The 19,287-nt window shown below is 39.2% G+C and overlaps 1 protein-coding gene across 1 annotated transcript in view; it reads left to right on the top strand.

The window, feature by feature from the left end:
- The window catches only part of Ttc21b (tetratricopeptide repeat domain 21B), a 66,545-nt gene that overhangs the window by 12,246 nt on the left and 35,012 nt on the right, over positions 1-19,287 (top strand). The window contains exons 7-18 of the mRNA XM_034494527.2: positions 1,796-1,880; positions 3,512-3,610; positions 5,086-5,278; positions 5,628-5,725; positions 6,048-6,248; positions 9,619-9,748; positions 12,173-12,330; positions 14,140-14,361; positions 14,951-15,189; positions 16,887-16,959; positions 17,478-17,588; positions 18,342-18,480. Coding sequence (XP_034350418.1) covers positions 1,796-1,880; positions 3,512-3,610; positions 5,086-5,278; positions 5,628-5,725; positions 6,048-6,248; positions 9,619-9,748; positions 12,173-12,330; positions 14,140-14,361; positions 14,951-15,189; positions 16,887-16,959; positions 17,478-17,588; positions 18,342-18,480 — 1,748 coding nt within the window. The remainder of the gene's footprint in view (positions 1-1,795; positions 1,881-3,511; positions 3,611-5,085; positions 5,279-5,627; positions 5,726-6,047; positions 6,249-9,618; positions 9,749-12,172; positions 12,331-14,139; positions 14,362-14,950; positions 15,190-16,886; positions 16,960-17,477; positions 17,589-18,341; positions 18,481-19,287) is intronic.

Below are 19,287 nucleotides of genomic sequence, written 5' to 3'. Positions count from 1 at the left end.
GTCTCTACCTGCCCCCAACCCTGAACTTTCCAACCCAGAGCCTGGGCTGTCCTTCCCTCAAAGGCTTTCCCTAATTATCTAGACAGTTTTTATGCTCCTTTCCTTTCTTCCCCCTCTTCCTCCTCCCCCTCTTCCTCTTCCCCCTCTTCTTCTTCCCCCTCTTCTTCCTCCCCCTCTTCCTCCTCTTCCTCCTCCCCCTCTTCCTCCTCTTCCTCCTCCCTCTCTTCCTCCTCTTCCTCTTCCCTCTCTTTCTCCTCTTCCTCCTCCCCCTCTTTCTCCTCTTCCTCCTCCCCATCTTTCTCCTCTTCCTCCTCCCTCTCTTCCTCCTCTTCTCCTCCTCTTCCTCCTCTTCTTCTTCCTTCTCCTCCTCTTCCTCTCCTCTTCTTCCTCTTCCTCCCCCTCTTCCTTCCCCTCTCTCTTCCCCTTCTTCTCCCCTTCCCCCTCCCTCTCCCTCTTATTCTCCTTCCCTTCGCTCTCTGCACATGCTTTTTTCTCCCCTTCTTTTCCTCCTCCCCACCTTCTCTCTCCCCATGGTGACTTCTCTGGCCTAGCTCCTAAGAGCTTGTGAACCTGCAAGAGAGGTGCTTCCAAGTAAACCTGCATATATATAATCTTTAATCTAATCAGGCTTGAATTGGTTCATTTCACCAGTAGCAGAGAAAGGAAAACTATTACTGCAATCATCCATTTGGCCAAACAAACAAACAAACAAACAAAAAAAAAAAAAAAAAAGCCCAGTCTGTGGTCACAGTGCCATATAGCACACTCCAACATCTTCAGAGAAGATGTACAATTGCATGGCAGAAGACATATTCAGAAGGGCGAGAAAGTGAACCCAAAATTCATTGTTGCATATACCCATGAGAGGATACCTTGTACATGATCCCTTTTAAACAGTTACTTCTGTTATACCACTTAATAAAGTTTCATAAGAATTCCTATAGCATAGTCTGTATCTTGCTAGAATTATGTCTGTTTTTCCTGGTCATTAAAAAGTGTTTTCATATTTTCCAATTTGTATTTTATCACAAAGGAGTCTATTTTCAATTTCTGAATAAATTAATACATATGTAAACATTTCACTCATTTTGGCATTCTTAGAATTTCTTGAATGAAAACCTTGAGATAAATTCAACTTAAGTTTTTGCTTATTTACATATTTTCTTTTATGTATGTGAATGCTTTGCCTGCCTGTATGTAAATGTGCCACATGCATGCTGTTCCTTTAGAGACCAGGTGAAAGTGTCAGGGCCCCTGGGACTGCTGGCAAGTTGGACCAGAACCCAGGTCCTCTGTAGAAGCAGCAGATGCTCTTAACCACTGAGCCATGTCTACAGCTCCAGAACTCAACTTTTAGTACACTGCTGTGTATAGTTAACTAATACTTTAGCATTTTCACGGCATTAAATGAGAGAGGCACAAATACAGCAGAGGACTGCCGGGTCTCAGTTCAGTCAGAGAAGATGCACCTAACTCTCAAGAGATTGGAGGCTCCAGGGAGTTTAGAGGTCTGGTGGGGTGGGGTGGGGGGACATCCTTGGGGAGACTGGGTGGGAGGAAGTATGGGATGTGGAAGAGTCAGAGGGTGGACCAGGAGGGGAAGAAAATCTGGAGTCTATAAATTAATTAATTGATTAAAAATTAAATTGCAGACAACTTTTTAACTAAAGTAATCATTGTTGTGGTTTTCTGGAACTTCTATCGGAGTAGTAGAAGAGTCAAGCCATAAAACTCTTAAACCCTGGAACAACAACAAAAAGGTTATCTTCTTATTAACTGGCTTGTTTTCTTTCAGGCTGCTGCTTCAGGACAGTCACAATGTGGAGGCACTGAGAATGCTGGCTTTATATTATTTGTGTAGGGAAGGGGACATAGAGAAGGTAAATTGTCTTGTGTGACATTAGTCGCCTATGTCAAGATGAATTTCATCACACACCATTATAAATGCATATGAGCATATTCATTCGAAGCTTGAAGTTCTATCTCAGAATGTTTATTACAGCTTTTAACTGTTTGCCAGAAATACAACATTACAAAGACTTTAGCTTCTTTTACTACCTAGTAAAGCAAAAGCATGTAGGAAAATTTGTCTCAAATGTTTTTTGATTATTAATAACAGTACATATATATATATATTTTATAAGGTGCTAGTATGTAGCATTGTCTATGATCTAGATATGAATATACATATGCAAAGTAAGATTTAACAGTATGCTTGCAGCTTAGTTGACTTTGTGTGAGTTAATGAGCATAGGATAAAATCCTTATAATAATGTACACCTGTTTCAATGCTACTGCACACACTCACTAGACACTGGCAAAGGAGTGCAAAACCTAATCCGTAGACAAGAGATCTGCATGTTTAACTTGGCTAATATAACACTACCTAGCAAATACTTGAGTAGACACTAGAAGAATCTTAGTGGATCAAATCTTCTATGAACTCGTTTATTACTTGGAGCTCAGTGGGAGAGAGGTTCGCCTAGTATATGCAAGGCTGATTCTCAGCTTCAAAAGAAACTAACCAGAAACAACAACAAGAATTATTTATATTAATCACTTTCAAGATTTTTCCACTGTAGAAACCATTTCAAATATGAGCTAGGCTATCTATGAAGTCCAAAGGCTCATGTAACATTTTTGTAAATTGATTGTCACTCAAACAGCTTTTGTGGCATGGCTTCATTATTAGAAAGAGTTCAGTATGTTCATCTGTTGATTACCTATGCCTATCTTTACCCATCCAGAGGCTTCTATTCAGTGATGTGTACTAACAAGAAATAATTATATGTAATTACTGGAGCTAAAAAAAAAAAAAAAAAAGAAGCAAAGCAGCTTTAGATTCCATTGGCAGATCTGGGGAAATAATCAGTGTGTAGATTCTGCACAATCATGAAGATTTGCATTTGTATCTCCAGCACCTATAAAGTCTTAGGCATGATGGCACACGTTTATATTCCTAGCACTGGGGAGGGAAACACAGGAAGATACCTAGAGCTCACTTACCAGTTCGTCTTGCAGAATTAATAAACTCCAGATTTGGTGAGAGATCCTGTCTCAAAAGTAAGAGAACAATAAATGCATAACTTCTGACTTCTACACACAGATGTGTACACACAAAAACCATATGAACACAGACATTTGTTCATGCATATACCTCAGTACAGCACACATGCACACATATTTGTAAAAACAAAGGTCTCTTAAAATATGAGTACTGGGGCTGGAGACATGGCTCTGTGGTGATGTGTACTTGTTGCTCTTGAAGAAGACTGGATACACTTCCCAGCTTCCCCATGGCAGCTCACAGCCATCTGTAACTCCAGTCCCAGGGGATCTGACATCTGGCTTCCACAGGCATCAGGCACATACATGGTGTGTATACGTACATTCAGGCACTCACATATGCACATAAAATGAAAATAAGTAAATCTTTAAAAAATATCAGTAATAGTGTATTAGAGTATATATTCATGTGTTAAATTCTTTTTTTCTGTTTATTTTGTTTTAGGCTGCTACAAAGCTGGAAAATTTAGGAAATGCATTGGATGTCATGGAACCACAGAATGCTCAACTTTTCTATAAGATTACAATAGCCTTCAGCAGAACCGTAAGACTGCTTACTAGCCAGACTCCATCATTAAATAAGAGTTAGCAGCTGGGACTGAAGACATGACGGCGGTTAAGAGCACTGTCTGCTCTTCCAGAGGTCCTGAGTTCAATCCCCAGCAGCCACATGGTGGCTCACTATAGTGTGATCTGATGCCCTCTTCTGGCATGCAGGTGTACATGCAGATATAGCACTCATACATAAATAAATTAATCTAAAAAAGGAAAAAAAAAAACGAGTTCGAAGTTAGTCAGTGAGCGGAGTGCTGAGGAACATATGGCTTGCAGTGAAATGGATATGCTCTAAGCATCTTATCCATTCCCACAAAAGGACACCCAGGAGATTCTAGTTAACACTTTCCAGCCTTCAGGGATCATGAGGAAGGGGCTCTTAGAACTAGAGAGTGCCTTCCAGGCAGAGGAAGCCAGAATCCAGTGTGTAGGCTTAGTGGTGTTATGTGCTTCTATTATAAAACCCTTGAGAAAATCTGTTAAAATGGATAATAGAGTGTTTCAGTGAAGGAAAAGGCCAGTGTCTTGGATTTGCTGCTGCTGTTGTTGTTAGAGTAAAGGCCTGTTTCTGTTATGAATATTCTGTACTGGCAAGGTGACAGGGATCGAAGAAAAACACAACAGAATAGCAAAGCCAATAAAAGGAATTAGAGCTTAGAACAGTATAATAAACTAACAAAAATATATGGGCAAAAATAAACATAAGTAAAAGAATTATCAAGCTAACTTGAAAAAACTATTAAAGATATTAATTACTAACGCCTAACAGTTATCTTATTTTAAAACATGTAATCTGTATGAATTTTAAGAGAAAGAAAAAATATGAAAGTATGAATTAAGATATTTTCTTCTTTATTTGTGCTACAAGGCACAAGTTTACTGTTTTTTAGAATGATTATAGAATTTTTGTTTATTGAAATACTTAGAAGAATGTGTTGCTCTTAAAAGTTAATAGATTCAATAGTTACTTAACAGCATTGGCATCAGCAAATTTTTAGGTAAAGTTTTTTCAAAAAAATCATATAAGCCACATATTTTTAAAATACTTTACTTATTGGTACAGTTGTCTTTGAGGAGGAAAGGGATTTTTACTTAATTATGTACACTTATTTAGAAAGCTTAAAATAAAGATTTTCCTATCTAATTTGTAAAAAAAAAAAATTACATTTTTTAAAACAGAACTATGTGTCAAGATGGCAATGCCATAGTACTTATTACAATACACAGCTTGTGGAGGGTGGCTTATATGCTCTTTGTTGTTATAGCATTTTGATGTTGGAAAGCCTTTCCTTCATCTCTATTCTCCTTCCTTCTAGATGGTGGAAAGCCTTTCCTTCTTAAGTAACCTCTATCCCCTTCCTTGCGTCATGGGCATTTCAAGCTGTATATGTAAAAGTAGAGAGAAACTGGTCTGAAATTCTGAGACCAGACTTCTCATCTAAATCAGTTTTGTTTTCTTTTCAGTGTGGACGTAATCAACTCATCCTTCAAAAAGTTCAAAGTTTCCTAGAAAAAGCATTTAGCTTAACCCCTCAGCAAGCAGAAATCGCTACAGAGCTCGGCTACCAAATGATTCTCCAAGGCAAAATTAAGGAGGCCTGGAAGTGGTACAGGACCGCCATGACGCTGAATGAGAGCAACATCTCCGCCGTCACCGGTAGGCTGACAACTTCCTCCACAGCAACTCACTGCAAGGACCTGCCCACTGAAGCAGCGAATATCGATTTGTTTTATACTTAAATTCTTTCCACATAGAAGGGAAAGTCTGTATCTTTAAAACTAGCAATTTACTTCTCAAATACTATCTTGAAAGAATGGATTTTATGTGATTGCTTCTATCAAGTTATGGATTGTGCAGTAAAAGGCTTTACATAGTTCCTGGCTACCTATTCTTCCTCCCCCTGCCCACCCCCCCCCCCCCGCTGTGTTTTATTTCAGTTTTTTTCCAGCCCTTAACTTAGTTTAGTCAGTTGGGATAGGCCCTGATTGTTTCTGTTTGATTTCAGGACTTATCCGATGTCAGTTAATAGAAGGGCAGTTGCAAGATGCAGACCAGCAATTGGAGTTCTTCAGTGAATTCCAGCAGTCAATGGGAAAATCCGCGGTACGGCATTTGATCAGATGGCAGATGGCAGCTGCTGTATATGAACCATGGGAGTGGCTGCTCGTTCATCCTTAGCTCTACATGGTGCATGAACACCAACTTTAATGTGCAGTGTCGTGTGTTAGTTTACCTCTCTGCAACTTGAAATGCTTTTCTCCATGATCCTAAAATTCCATTCAGCTTACACTTAGGTTTGAATGATCTTATATCAAACATTTGAATACCTGACTATAAATAATACTTTGATATACATTTGAAATGTAAATAGAAATATATGGCTTTATAGCCAGATGGAATGACAGGATCTCTACTTACGTTTCAGGAATTAATGTATTTGCATGCGGTTCTTGCTACAAAAAAAAATTATCGTCAAGACGAAGTTATAAATTTGTTGAATGATGTCGTGAACATTCACTTTTCACACTTGGAAGACCTCCCTCTCGGCATACAGTATTTTGAGAAACTCAACCCTGACTTCTTACTAGAAGTTGTTACTGAGTACCTGAATCTCTGTCCAATTCAGGTAGGAAATTCTGCCTCTCATCCTCAAGGCTGCTTCCATGTGTCCATAGACAGTGCTGAGAATTTCTCATTAACATGTGCAAGTGTATCTGCATCTGTAATTAACATTCATAATTCTGTTCATTGAAATCATTTTAAAGCAGTCTTTTTAGAAAGGATTACTACCAAATTATCACAGTATTCATTAGTAAAGAATTATTTTCAATGTTTTAAGTACTAAGACTCTGTTTAGAAATATTTAAGGTATTAATTCTCATGCTAGCTACATATTTGGATCTGATTGATAACATCAAGTGTCCTCTTACCTTGGGCAAACTCAAAACTGGAGCTCTTTCGTAAAGCTGATGAAACCATTTCCTGCAGGAACAAACACTTTCCTTTGTGTTAAAAGTGGCCCGCTGACTCTTCCTCCTGCTCTTTGGAATGACACGGAGAGCATCTAGTTACTTAGTCCAAAGAAGAATCATTTCTTCTTCATAAAGTAGATGCTTAGATTTAGATTGGATACTTCTGGTGTGAGAAGATCCTGTGGTTTGCTGTATGCTTGCATGGAAATCCATTGCCGTTTTTAAAAAGTATATGCCTGCTGAGTTATGAGTTAACAGATACTATGATCTACTCAGAGTATACTCATACCTTTGAGTTAAAGATTATTTGTGGGATAATTTTCAGATTTATTTCTTGCCGTTTTCTTTTGTTTATTTTATACTCTTTGATATCATATTTGTTTTAGCTTTTGATCTTGATTTTATATGGAACCTTATTGTCAGCTGCCCTCTGTTTGATGTAGCTTGGAGATAATGATGGTCTTTTGCAAGCATTAGGACTTTTGAGTAGTAGCACTAGACTCCTGTGTGGCACTACCTGGGAATCCTTTGCAAAGTGACCTGTATTCACTACGCAGCATCCCTTTGGTACTGGCAGTAAGCACACATAACCTGACTTCCTAGTACTCAGCTCATGTTTCTACACAGGCTTCTCAGGTAGGGCTATTCAGTACTCATGGCTAAGACCAAAATTATTAGCACACCCTCCCCCCCCCCCGATTTACATCATGAGATGCTATATTAACAGTGAAAATAAGAGAAATGATCTTCCCTGAGGGAGCTCTGCATACTGTGTACCAGCATGTCATTTCCCTGGCTGTTATAACCTTTAAAAACTACTCTCTCAGAATCACACTTGGTCAGTTCTGATTGATTGAGCTCAGTCTCCGCAGTCCATCCAAGTTGCTTGGTAGTTTGAATGCGTATTTCAATATTCATTTGGCATCTAGGCTTCTTTCTGCAGATATTTTATAGCACATCCGGCACACTACATGGAGCTGGCAGAATATGCTTGGGGAACAACAAGTTATAACTTTTTCTCCAAGAGATATAGTCTAAAATGATAAAGCAGATACCATACGAAGACTGGAATGAATAGTGGTGTATGCTGTAAGGAAATAGTGGAGCAGGGTAGAGAAAGTGAAAATGTACGTGAGAGTGTCAGAGTAGGCCTCACCAGGAGACAAAGAGTTGAAGGGACCCGAGGGAACAGCTGCTTGGAGGCCAAGGGAATAGGTGATGCACATGCTCACAGGAACGGAGGGTGAGTGGGGCAGCAAGGACAGGCAAGGCTTCCGACCTAGGATATTTCAGAGGATCTCTTTGTTAACTGCTAAGAATGAACCAAACCATAGGTAGTTCACAAAACAATACATTACTTGGTAGCTAGGTCATTAATCTATCTGCACATCCTATTTCCCCATAATGCAGTTTTTACCCTCATGTTGTAACTTGGTCAGCTCCATAACGCTGTTTTCATGGGAACATTCAAGAAAGACAGCACTGGCCTCAGCTCTGTTCCTAGTTCATTGGCCTCTTTCACATATAGTTAGATTTTGTTTTTGTTTTTTATGTTTTAAATTTTTTAATCTAATATGCATAATCTCAAAGATTGTCTCTAAACTTCTGTTTTAATCTTTGTTTATACAAGGAAACACTGATAAAACAATGGCTGGCTTTATTTGGGTGATGCTACCTGCACCTTAACTCTAGCTCTTAAGTAGCAGAGGCAGGAGGATTGTGAGTTTGAGGCCAGCCAGGGCTGCATAATGAGGCCTAGTCTCAAAATATAATATAACAAACAACACAAAATAGAAGAAAACAGAGAATTGTTCTCAATATTTCTTAGCAAGTGGCGAGGTCACTATTAGATACTTATCATTATTTTTACTGTAACAGTTTTTCTGGTGAGAAGTTCCTGTGTTAATGACTCATGTTGTTGCTGTAACAAAATACCCAACAAAGTGAGGGAAGAAAAGAAGGAAGGAAGGAGGGATGAAGGGAGGGAGGGAAAGAAGGAAGGGTTTGTTTATTTTGGCTCACAGTTTGTGGGCACAGTCCAGCATGATGGAAGAGGCACGTCTGAAGGAATCTGAGGTGGCCGGTTAGGAAGCAAAAAAAATGAAATGTTGGCACTCAGCTCCTGTTTCCTGAATATTCAGCCCGAGGATGCAGTTCATAGAATAGACTCACCCACATTTAGGGTGGGCCTTCCCACCTCAGTTAAGCCAGTCTAGAAACTCCCTACAGGAGTGCCAGAGCAGTGTCTTCTAGGTTATTGTAGATCCTGCCAAGTGAACAGTCAGTATTAGCCATCACACCGGTTTTAAAGATTTCCCTAGTTTCCATTCAAACAAGTCTAAAACTCTGATCTTGAAGATGTATAAAAGCCCATGAAAGAAGCATCACTCAGTGGGAAACTACCATAGAACATGTGCTGTGGAGATGTGAAGACGTTGGGATGCTTTAGGCAGTAGTCGTATTTTGAGTGTCTTTTAGGGATCATGTTCTGTGCCTCAGCATAGGACAAGAGATGTGAGACTTTATTGTAAGCTCTGTGGCCCATCATCAGAGTGATCCTCTGTAAGAGAACACAGTCATTGACCTGAAGGATGAAGGCGACTATTCATCCGCTGAAGTGGGGAAGATCATCTATCAGGTCGACAAAACAGCATCAATGAAGCAATGCAGGGCATCTAAGCAAGAACTCTCTCTCTCAGGTGTCTTTTCTTTCAACAGGTTTCTCTGATAAATTTTGAACTGATAACTATTTTCATGTGTTATCAAAATATTAATTACACAACAATCCCATAATTAACTGCTCAGAATTCAACAATAATTTGTAAACCTATTCATAGATAAACTAAGGAATAATTTAGTATTTGTGCAATTATATAGTGAAGGTAGTATGAAAAAAACCTAAGAGAAATTTAATAAAAAACACTAGGTCCTTTTATCATAATCAGTCACACTAAAATTAATGTCTGTTTAATCCTGGCTACATTGATTATAAACTTAGAAAATGATCTGATTTGCTTTGTTTAGCCTGCAGGTCCTGGACAACCTCTTTCTCCAGTCCTCAGACGTTGTTCTTCCGTCCTGGAGACGATTATAAGAAGTGTACCAGGTCTTCCCCAAGCTGTCTTCTTAATGGCCAAAGTGAAGTATTTGTCAGGTGACGTATGCCTTAGCACGTAAAGTAACATAGGAGTTTGATTGTGGTGTTGGTAATGACAAGTGTAAATAGGTTCTGTACTCTTCTCCAGGGAGAACAGTCACATACAATATATATTTTAGATTTGTTTCATACTCCGTGTTCATATAAGCAACCCTAATAAATTATTATTCATCCTTCTTCATCTTAAACAGTTTTCACTTGAAAATCTATTAACAAGTAAGAGAATCTAGCCAAACATTAAAAGTGTATTTGAGAATGGACAGAAACATTACAGTGCAGGTTGTAGTCGCTCGGGTGAACCAAAGGCATATTGTAAAGACATCAAGCAGAGACTTAGTAATTTAAGATCTCTTGCGATACCAGCTGGTAAATAGCTGAACCACTACACATGAAGCCCTTACTTAGCCACTTACTTCTTCTACGTTGTTAAATTTTATTTTTCACAATATATTGTGGGTTGTGGGCTACAGATTGGTATTAGCTCTCCGTTTTGGGTCAGGCAGTACTGACACACTTAAATGTGTTGTGCTTAGCGTTCTCATCCCCTTGGCTTTCACAGTTCTAGGTATTAGATGTCACAATAATAAAAGCCCCAGAGGTACTGTCGATCCTGCTGACGGTTGGTTGCCAGACTTTAACAATATGTTTAGTAAGTTACTGTGCTAGCTCTGCCAGTAATTTGCATGTTAGTTCTCTACCTCTGAGGGGTGAAATGGTATGGTATGATTTCATTTTGTAGGCTGAGCTCTTGTGATCAGGAATTTTACCATGTTTTTCTTCTATTGACAGCAGGTAAAGATGAAGTGTATTTAAACAGAAAATAACTTTGGGCCCCTTCTTCCCCTATTCTAGAAAGGTGGGGTGGGAAGTGGGCCCTGTTATATTGGCGTAAGCCATTGGAAAGCAGCATACAGGTCCATGTGCACTGCATCACAAGGAAGTTGTAGCACATAGATGGGGAGCCTCTTTCCAACTCAAGAGTCTTCTCCCTCCTTATCACATTCATCCTAACCAATGCTGTAAGGTTAAGCAGAACGTTTTAAATTTCCAGATACTTAGTATATGTGTTACAAATTATTTGCTGTTTCAGTTTTGCTGCATTTTAATCTGTATCTCATGCTTTGTGAGGAGCGGTTGCGCACCACACATTTTTCCCTAACTGAGCCACAACCGCAGAGCTACTGCGCAGACTCGCTGCCACGAAGGATCGGGCTGTTTCAGGTGCACCAGTGAGGCATGCCCACGTGGCAGGTGCTGATTGGGACAGGCAGGGGTATAAAAAGGACGGGCGTTAAGGGGCTGAAACAGAAAGGCATCCAGAGATAGGAGAAGACAGAAAGGCATCCAGAGATAGGAGAGGACAGAAGGGCATCCAGAAAGAGGAGAGAACAGAGAGGGCATCCAGAGAGAAAGAGAGGACAGAAGGGCTTCCAGAGAGGGAGAGAGGACAGAAGGGCTTCCAGAGAGGGAGAGAGGAGAGAGGGGTTTTCAGAAAGAGACAATAGTTAAGGATCCTGAATAAACTGCGTTGAGAAGAACTCCAAGTTGTGTCGTTCCTGTCTGCTGGTCAGATAGAGAAGCGACAATGCTTTAGAATTTTAAGGATGTATCCTTGGCCTTTTTCCTGTTTTACACAAAATCATGTAGAATATGTCCTCTTTGTTAGTGTAAATGACATTGCAGCCTTCTAGATTTATAAATGTCTATGCTCCAACCTTGATGGAAATAGACCTGAACCTGTAAGCCAGCCCCAATTAAATATTGTCTTTATAAGAGTTGCCTTGGCCCATGGTGTCTGTTCACAGCAATGGAAGCTCTAACTAAGACACATGGACTGTTCTTTCCAGTTGGATAAGACTCTTTTATGGCAGGGTGCAGGGCACCAAACGCAGACATGGTAGTTGGAACAACCAGCTGAGAGCATCTTCAAATGCAGAAATGAAGCACAGAAAGTGAACTAGAAGTGGAGTGACATTAAACCTCTCAGCACCCAGTGACGTACTTCCTTCAGCAAGGCCACCACTTCTAAACACCCCCACAGTACCCCCAGCTAGCTACTAAGAGGCTATGGAAGAGAATTCTCACTGAAACACAGCCTTTAAACCCATTTTAATGGAGTTATAAACAAAGTCTTTTTTTAAAAAAAAAAAAAGGTAGATTCTTAGTCCTGCCAATAATAATGGGGACCTGCTGTCATCCTTTATATTTTCCCTGGTTTGCTGTGGCCAACTATTGTCCTGACTAACATATGGGTCTGTTCTTCAAGTAACCACAAAGGAAGCTAGCTGGCGAAAGTAGGAACAGAGCAAGGTTCATGAACAGAGCTGTTGAACAGCCAAAGCCTAACTGCTTGTATTCTGTGTCCTGTTGGGACTCTGGTTCTGAGTGCTGAAGTCTCATGGGCGTTGCTTCCCTTATTAGGTGACACTGAGGCGGCATACAACAACCTGCAGCACTGCCTGGAGCACAGCCCCTCCTATGCAGAGGCTCACCTCCTGATGGCTCAGGTGTACCTGTCCCAAGACAAAGTCAACCTCTGTTCTCAGTCACTTGAACTGTGTCTGAGCTACAATTTTAATGTAAGTATTCCAGATTAAGATTCCAGGCTAAGACGTGCTACTGACCTTGAACTTTTAATGAATGTGTATGCGTTCAATTATTTTACATGTGAATTGAAATGCTTCGGCAGAAAACATTTTAATAGAATTTTGATATAACAAGAAATAGGAGAAAAATTCAGATGTATCTGATGTAGATGAAAATTTGTGTGAATTACCCCAACACAACCACCACAATATCAAATTTCATAGATAGTGGGTGCCTGTAATCCGAGGTACTTAGGAGGATGGAGGCTGGGAGCTTCAGCTTGGACAATATGGAAGCACATCAGAACACACACACACACACACACACACACACACACACCAATTCAAAAACAAAATAAATGCATGTGGGTATAAGTTTGGTAATGAGAATTCAGGGATCAATGTCTAGACTCTACTTATCTCTAAGCCTGTTTTCTTTTCTGTATAATTTGTAGAATAGCAGTTGTTATAATGAGAATTAAATGCAGCAATTACATATACATATACAATAATTTTAGACCATGGAGAAATATACCAAATATTTTTAAGGATAAGGTTAGTAAATGGTATTTCTCATTTTCTTCTTGGACCTTTCTTTCTCTCTCTTTTCTTTCCTTCTTCCCTTCTTTCTGTACTTTTTTTTAGAAGGCTGGCCTTTGTTTCATTGTGTAGACTAGCCTGTCAAGAAACTTACAGCAATCCTCCTGCCTCTGCCTCCCAAGTGTTCAGAGTACTATTAAGAGCTCCACAACCTCCTAGCATTATTTTCCCATAGTCTCTTTTTAGATTCACTGTCAGAGAATACACAGTAATTTTGGAAATGAACATTATGTAGTTTGAAGCTCTAAAAACACTTGTTATTATCCAAGAAATTTTGGTTACTTTCTGGGAACAGGAGTTGCTTTCAGCACTACTTAAGACTCATGGACGGAAGCCTTAAGCCAATGACTCACCCGGGGTCTCAAGGGAAAACCATCAAATGAGCTAGAGAAGTCAAGTTCTAAGGGTCCAGATCTATCCCTTCGTTTTCTTAGGACAGTAGATGTCTAGATTGGAGGGGCACCCAGTGCTCCGCCCACGCCCTGTGCTTCAGATTCTGGGGGAGGACTAAGGTGTGAGTGTTCTCTAGTGTGCACAGCCTCTCGCACATGAAGGACTGGGGCTCCTTCATTCTTTGGTGGCTTCCATGCAACCCTACTGAGGGGTGTCTCCTCTGGCTTCTCTTCCTTTACTCATTCTAGTTTTTTCCATGTTCCCTGTGTCCTGTTTACAGCTGAAATACAGATGGAAGTTTCTTTATTCTGTGATTTTGGGAAGGATGAAAAGGAAAGGCCAGTGTTTAATGAAAACGCTTTGAAACTTTTAGTATTGAAAGTTAAAAAAGTAAAAATGAAAACTTTTTTTTCTAGAAATCTAAGAGGTATATTACTATTAGAGGAGCCTCAAATAAAGACATTCTTTTACGGAAAATTCAAATTTTAGAAGAGGCTGGATTGACAGTTTCCTTGAATGTTAGAGTTAATATGATTGGGCTTCCAACTGTATGCTTCATTGAGATGTACACTATTTCAGTCTGGTTAGTTTCAGTATCTGAGGCTTTTTATTATTATTTGAAAATCTTTCTAATGAAGTTTTAATTTAAAATTATAATTACGAAGTGAAAAAATAAGAGATGAGTAACATGCTTTGAGGATATGCTCACGAATGAGCTGTAATCTAGAACTCAGTATCCTGTTTGAGTGGTTATAAATTCTGATTTTTGTCGTGTGCACTCCAAAGAACTGTTGCTAATTTATTTCTCAGGTGAGAGACTACCCACTATATCATTTAATCAAAGCACAGTCACAAAAGAAAATGGGAGAAATAGCAGAAGCGATTAAGACTCTGCACATGGCAATGAACTTGCCAGGAATGAGGAGAAGTAGAGCCTCCTCGAAGTCAAAGCACAGAACTGAGGTGGACGCGAGCCATCGCTTGTCCATCTTCCTGGAGTTGGTGGAGGTTCACCGCTTAAATGACGAGCAGGTACATTAACTCAGACTGGAGCATCGTCATGTGTATGTGTGCGTTTGTACTAATTCCCTACTCTCTGATGTAACAGGACATATAGATATGTATTTCTAGTTGAATAATTTTCTACATATATGTATGTAATATAGAGAGGTCCCTTGACCAACTGTCAAAATTTATCAACTTATTTTTCATTACTTTTTACTAAAACATGTGTATTCTGCAAATGCCTGGAAGTTAAAGGTTTGCTCCTGAATGACTTTCTCAGTGTGCCTATGTTGGCCACCATGAAATGCAGACATCTAATTTATGATTTTGTTCCAGAATAATAGCAGGGACTCTTTTATTCTGGTTGTACAAATAAAAACAAAAAACCCAAAAACAAACAAACAAAAAACAGCCATTTAATTAATATTTATAGTCTCACCTGGTTTTAGTCTATTTAAATTTGCAGACTTTTCATAAAAATTTATCAGTTTAGTTTTAAATATCATGAATGTACTGACATGTATTATTAGTCACAGAGTTTCACTAGGTGAGTCTCCTCTTCGGGTAACTCATTGCCTATTTGAACAGTCCTTCTTTTTTTTTTTTTTCGTTACAGCATGAGGCAGCAAAGGTTTTACAGGACGCCATCCATGAGTTTTCTGGAACTTGTGAAGAATTACGTGTCACAATTGCTAATGCAGACCTGGCTCTGGCCCAGGGAGATACGGAGCGTGCATTAAGCATGCTTCGAAATGTCACAACCGAACAGCCTTATTTTATAGAGGCCAAAGAAAAGATGGCAGATATTTATCTGAAGCATAGGAAAGAGAAAATGTTGTATATCACTTGTTACAGGTAAGCAGTTCCTTGCATCCCACACTTCCCTCCTGAAATTAACCTGCATGCTTACTTTCTATACCTGTCATGTAAGTCACAAATTCTTTACAGATCTTTGTCTGGAAATGGTCTTCTTCCTTCTGACTGGGACCACGCTCATCAAGGGGTTTACCCTAAAACAGAACTAGAGTTGCTTCAGTGTGTGGCTGGGTAGTTTCTCAAACGTTCTCATCAAATGCTCATTTTAGATATGATCTAAATCAGAAATTTAGATTTGTTTGGGGAAAGGACAAACAAGAGTTAGATGTAGTGTGATAACAGTATTATACAGCAGTAATCCAGGAGGTAGACAGGCATATTTAACACGTGGCGTATCTGCTATAGAAGAGGAAAATGTAAGTTAATATACTGCAGTCTCCAAAGTGTGGGTTCACCTCTTCTTTTGTGAGTGAGCATAGCTTTAATAGCTTCGTCAAGGAGGCTGTAAAGGTACTGGGACACACAAGCTTACATGTCGCTATTCTTCAGCACAAACGAAAACAGTAATTACACAGACACTCGGTGTGTGGCTGGAAGTGAATAGACTAAGTCAGCCCTTGTTCATCAGTATCATCTAATGTTCTAACCAAGAACTTTGCTCGGATTCTTGGTAAGTATTGAGTATTCAGGGAAGCCAGCATCTTCAGTTGTTGGTGGAGGAGCTTAAGTGCTGGAAGTCTGTTTCTACACTGTTTTTAGGAGAGCCCAGTATGGTGCTTTGTAGCCCTAAGCAGCCTGAGGCAAGAGGATTGCTGTGAAAGAATTTGAGAGCAGCCTGCCTTATGCAAAAGTTTCAGGCCAGTGAGACTTTGTAATCAGATTCTGTCTCCCAAAAGCAACACAAGGGCTGTGGTGGCGCACACCTTTAACCCCAGCACTTCAGGAGCAGAGGCTGGCAGCTCTCTGGTTTCAAGGCCAGCCTTGTCTACAAAGTCAGTTCCAGGACAGCCAGGACTACACAGAGAAACGCTGTCTCATAAAACAGACAAACAAACAACAACAAAAACAAACCAGAAAAACAAACAAAACCAAAAAAGGTTTAGTTCCTTTTGGATGTACTGTGATGTAATAATGAAGTACATGGAGTGTTTCTCGCAAATCTAATACACTAGCTATAGACATGCATTCTTGGCAACATGTATAAAGTTGAAATAATAACTACCTTTATCATAGAGGTTTCAAGCAGTTAAATAAGATATATTTAATGCTGTGCAACAGCCCAACAAGGTGTTGTAACTTGTAGCGCACTGGGCAGCCAAGCAGAAGACTTTATTAATCTGGTGGCTGCAAATAAATGAGCAGCAGACACTGAAGCAAAAGACCTGGTATTTTAAAGATAATTCATCATATAATTTTTATGTTGAAGATGAGAGCTTGGGTTGTAATAGAAGGTCAATACAGTTTATTCCTCCTGTTAAGGAGTCCTGGAACATGAGAGTTTATATGTTTTCAGTCTTCCTTTACTCTGCTCCATGCAAGTCACAAAATGGAAAGAGTCAATGAAACGTGTATTTCAGTTTAGAACTGTATGCATACACAGTGTGTGCTTTTAACATGATTACATGGCTGGCTGTATTCTGAGGGCCGCTGTATTCTTGAGTTTAATAAGCGGACATCTTACTGGTTGTAAATGTTGCCTATTTTCAGTATACTGAGTAGTATTTGTCTAATTCCAGAGAAATTGCTGAAAGAATGCCCAGCCCCCGGTCTTTCCTGCTTCTCGGTGATGCATACATGAACATTCAAGAGGTAAAATTTCTAACTCTACAGAACTCAGATTGTTTAAAAAAAATTATAGAACTCTGAAATAAGTGTAAATGTCAGTCAAAAGTAATTTGGCTTTTTCATCATGTTTAATATTTGAATTCTGATAGTGGTAATGAACAGTTGATAGTGGCAATAAACAGTTGGCTTCTGTAATATTTTTAAAATCTTAAAATATTGACTTAATTCAATGATTGTCCTATATCCAATAGAGATGGTCCTAGAAGCATGTTGGGAGTCTCCTCTAAACATGAAGGTGGAGAGGGATTTATTGACTGTTATAATTGCCAAGAATGATCATTGTGGGTCTGATTACAATGAGGAATAGCTGGATAATGTTCAGTCATCAATCTGGAATTGTATACTTTTATATTGTTCAGTATATACTTTGTTAAAACAAAGTATTCCAAGGAGGGAGGGGCTTAATTATGGCAATGTCACTCTTTAATGAGTTAACATAAGCTGCTTGTTAAAGTCCGTCATCTGTATTTTGGCAACTTTAGCCTGAAGAAGCCATCGTGGCCTATGAGCAAGCATTGAATCAGAACCCAAAAGACGGGACGCTGGCGAGAAAGATTGGAAAAGCACTTGTCAAAACTCACAATTACTCAAAGGTAAGTGCTTCAGAGTGTGTGATATACCTACTGGGTCTAGCTGATGGAGACCTGCTCTAGGGAAGTCGTCAGCAGCCTCCTCCACACCTTTGGTGATCTTAGGTTCCACATTTGTGTGAGCAAACTGGTATGTGTGTCAAGTCAGATTTTCCTGGTGACTTGCTTTCTCCAGTGCTGCACTCTATGCAGATTGTATTGATGCTACCTTTATTTTAAGTTCAGTCTTTATCTCAGTCTTTGCAACCAGATAATGCCCATAAAGTCACTAATATCATGCTGTAAAATACACAGTATATTGTAGCCTAGTCATTTTCCTTTCTGCTGTAGCAGTTTGGTCAAGCTATGTGCTTCAAGATGGTTGTTCTGTTGTTGTTTCTACTAGAGATAAAGGATTTTCCTTGACTGTGAACTCTTTTGCTATTCCTGGTCATTGTTAAGTTTATGTTTTCCTAGCTATGCACCAACTAGGAAAGGCAGATGCTTTTGAGAAGGCTTGCTTAACTTAGAATTATCTCTGGAGAAATATTTTTGCCAAGTACTGTTCATTATCCCTTTACTGTTTAAAAAAAAAAAAAAGATGCTAGCTGCTATGTGATCTATGATTGCCTAAGAACAGTGACACACTTGACTGGCAGCAGGTTATGCATGCCTAAAATGCTCAAAATATTTTCGCTAGTTATAGATGTGCCTTGTGCCTTTGGCTTGTGAAGACTCTGTGCTGTTTTAGACCTAACTGACATGGACTTTGTTTAGGCAATCACCTATTATGAAGCTGCTCTGAAAAGTGGACAGCAGACTTGCCTTTGCTATGACCTGGCCGAGCTCCTACTGAGACTGAAGTTGTACGAGAAAGCAGAGAAAGTTCTCCAGCATTCTCTAGCTCATGAGCCTGGTATGCAAGTCTTTCTGATTGGAAAAAAAATATTTACTTGATAAATCTGGCCTATTTATTTTTATAATACACAAGTGTATATTGATTTTCTCGATGTTTTTACATGTGGTTGGCTGTATGAATTCATGTGTATTTTTTTTCTTTCAGAATTTAGTTCTACCAAATGCGTGGGCTTTAAACCTAATAACAGATTTAATAAATAGTCCATTGTGCTATAAAAGAAAAAAATTATAAAATTCTTAGAATGATATAAATAAGTTATATATTAATCACAATTACTGGTATTTAAGTATGTCAACACTTTTATAATCTTTATCTTCTAAAAATATTACATTTTTTAAAAAAGAATTCGAGCATCTTGAGAGGCTGCAGAGTTATCTCCATGGTAAAGCGTTTCTGTGAAGACCTAGGTTTGGATCCCGGGCTCTGACGTAAGAAGCTGGCACACTATGTACCTGTCCTCTCAAAGACAGAGTAAGCGAAACAGGAATCCTGTTTGATCTTGGACAGATACTTTGACCAAGTTATTGAGCTCCAGGGTCAGTGAGACCCTATCTCAATGGTTAGGGTGATCTGACATTGGCTATACCCTCTACATTATACACATTCACACACACACACAAATGTCAGGCACTATAGAATTATAATAATGCACAAATCAGCTATTGTTCCATAAATTCTGCTTACTCTCTTATTACATTCCATATAGGTAGAATGTGATTAAATATATATTTTCTCTGTATTTATTTGTGTTTTGTACAAATGTGATCATTGTGGTTTTCCCGTTTAACAAAATGTATTCAGCAA

The sequence above is a fragment of the Arvicanthis niloticus genome, chromosome 2, assembly GCF_011762505.2.
Source record: "Arvicanthis niloticus isolate mArvNil1 chromosome 2, mArvNil1.pat.X, whole genome shotgun sequence".
NCBI lineage: Eukaryota > Metazoa > Chordata > Mammalia > Rodentia > Muridae > Arvicanthis > Arvicanthis niloticus.
The sequence above is the reverse complement of the archived record's forward strand: the minus strand, read 5'-3'. Positions and strand labels throughout refer to the sequence as shown.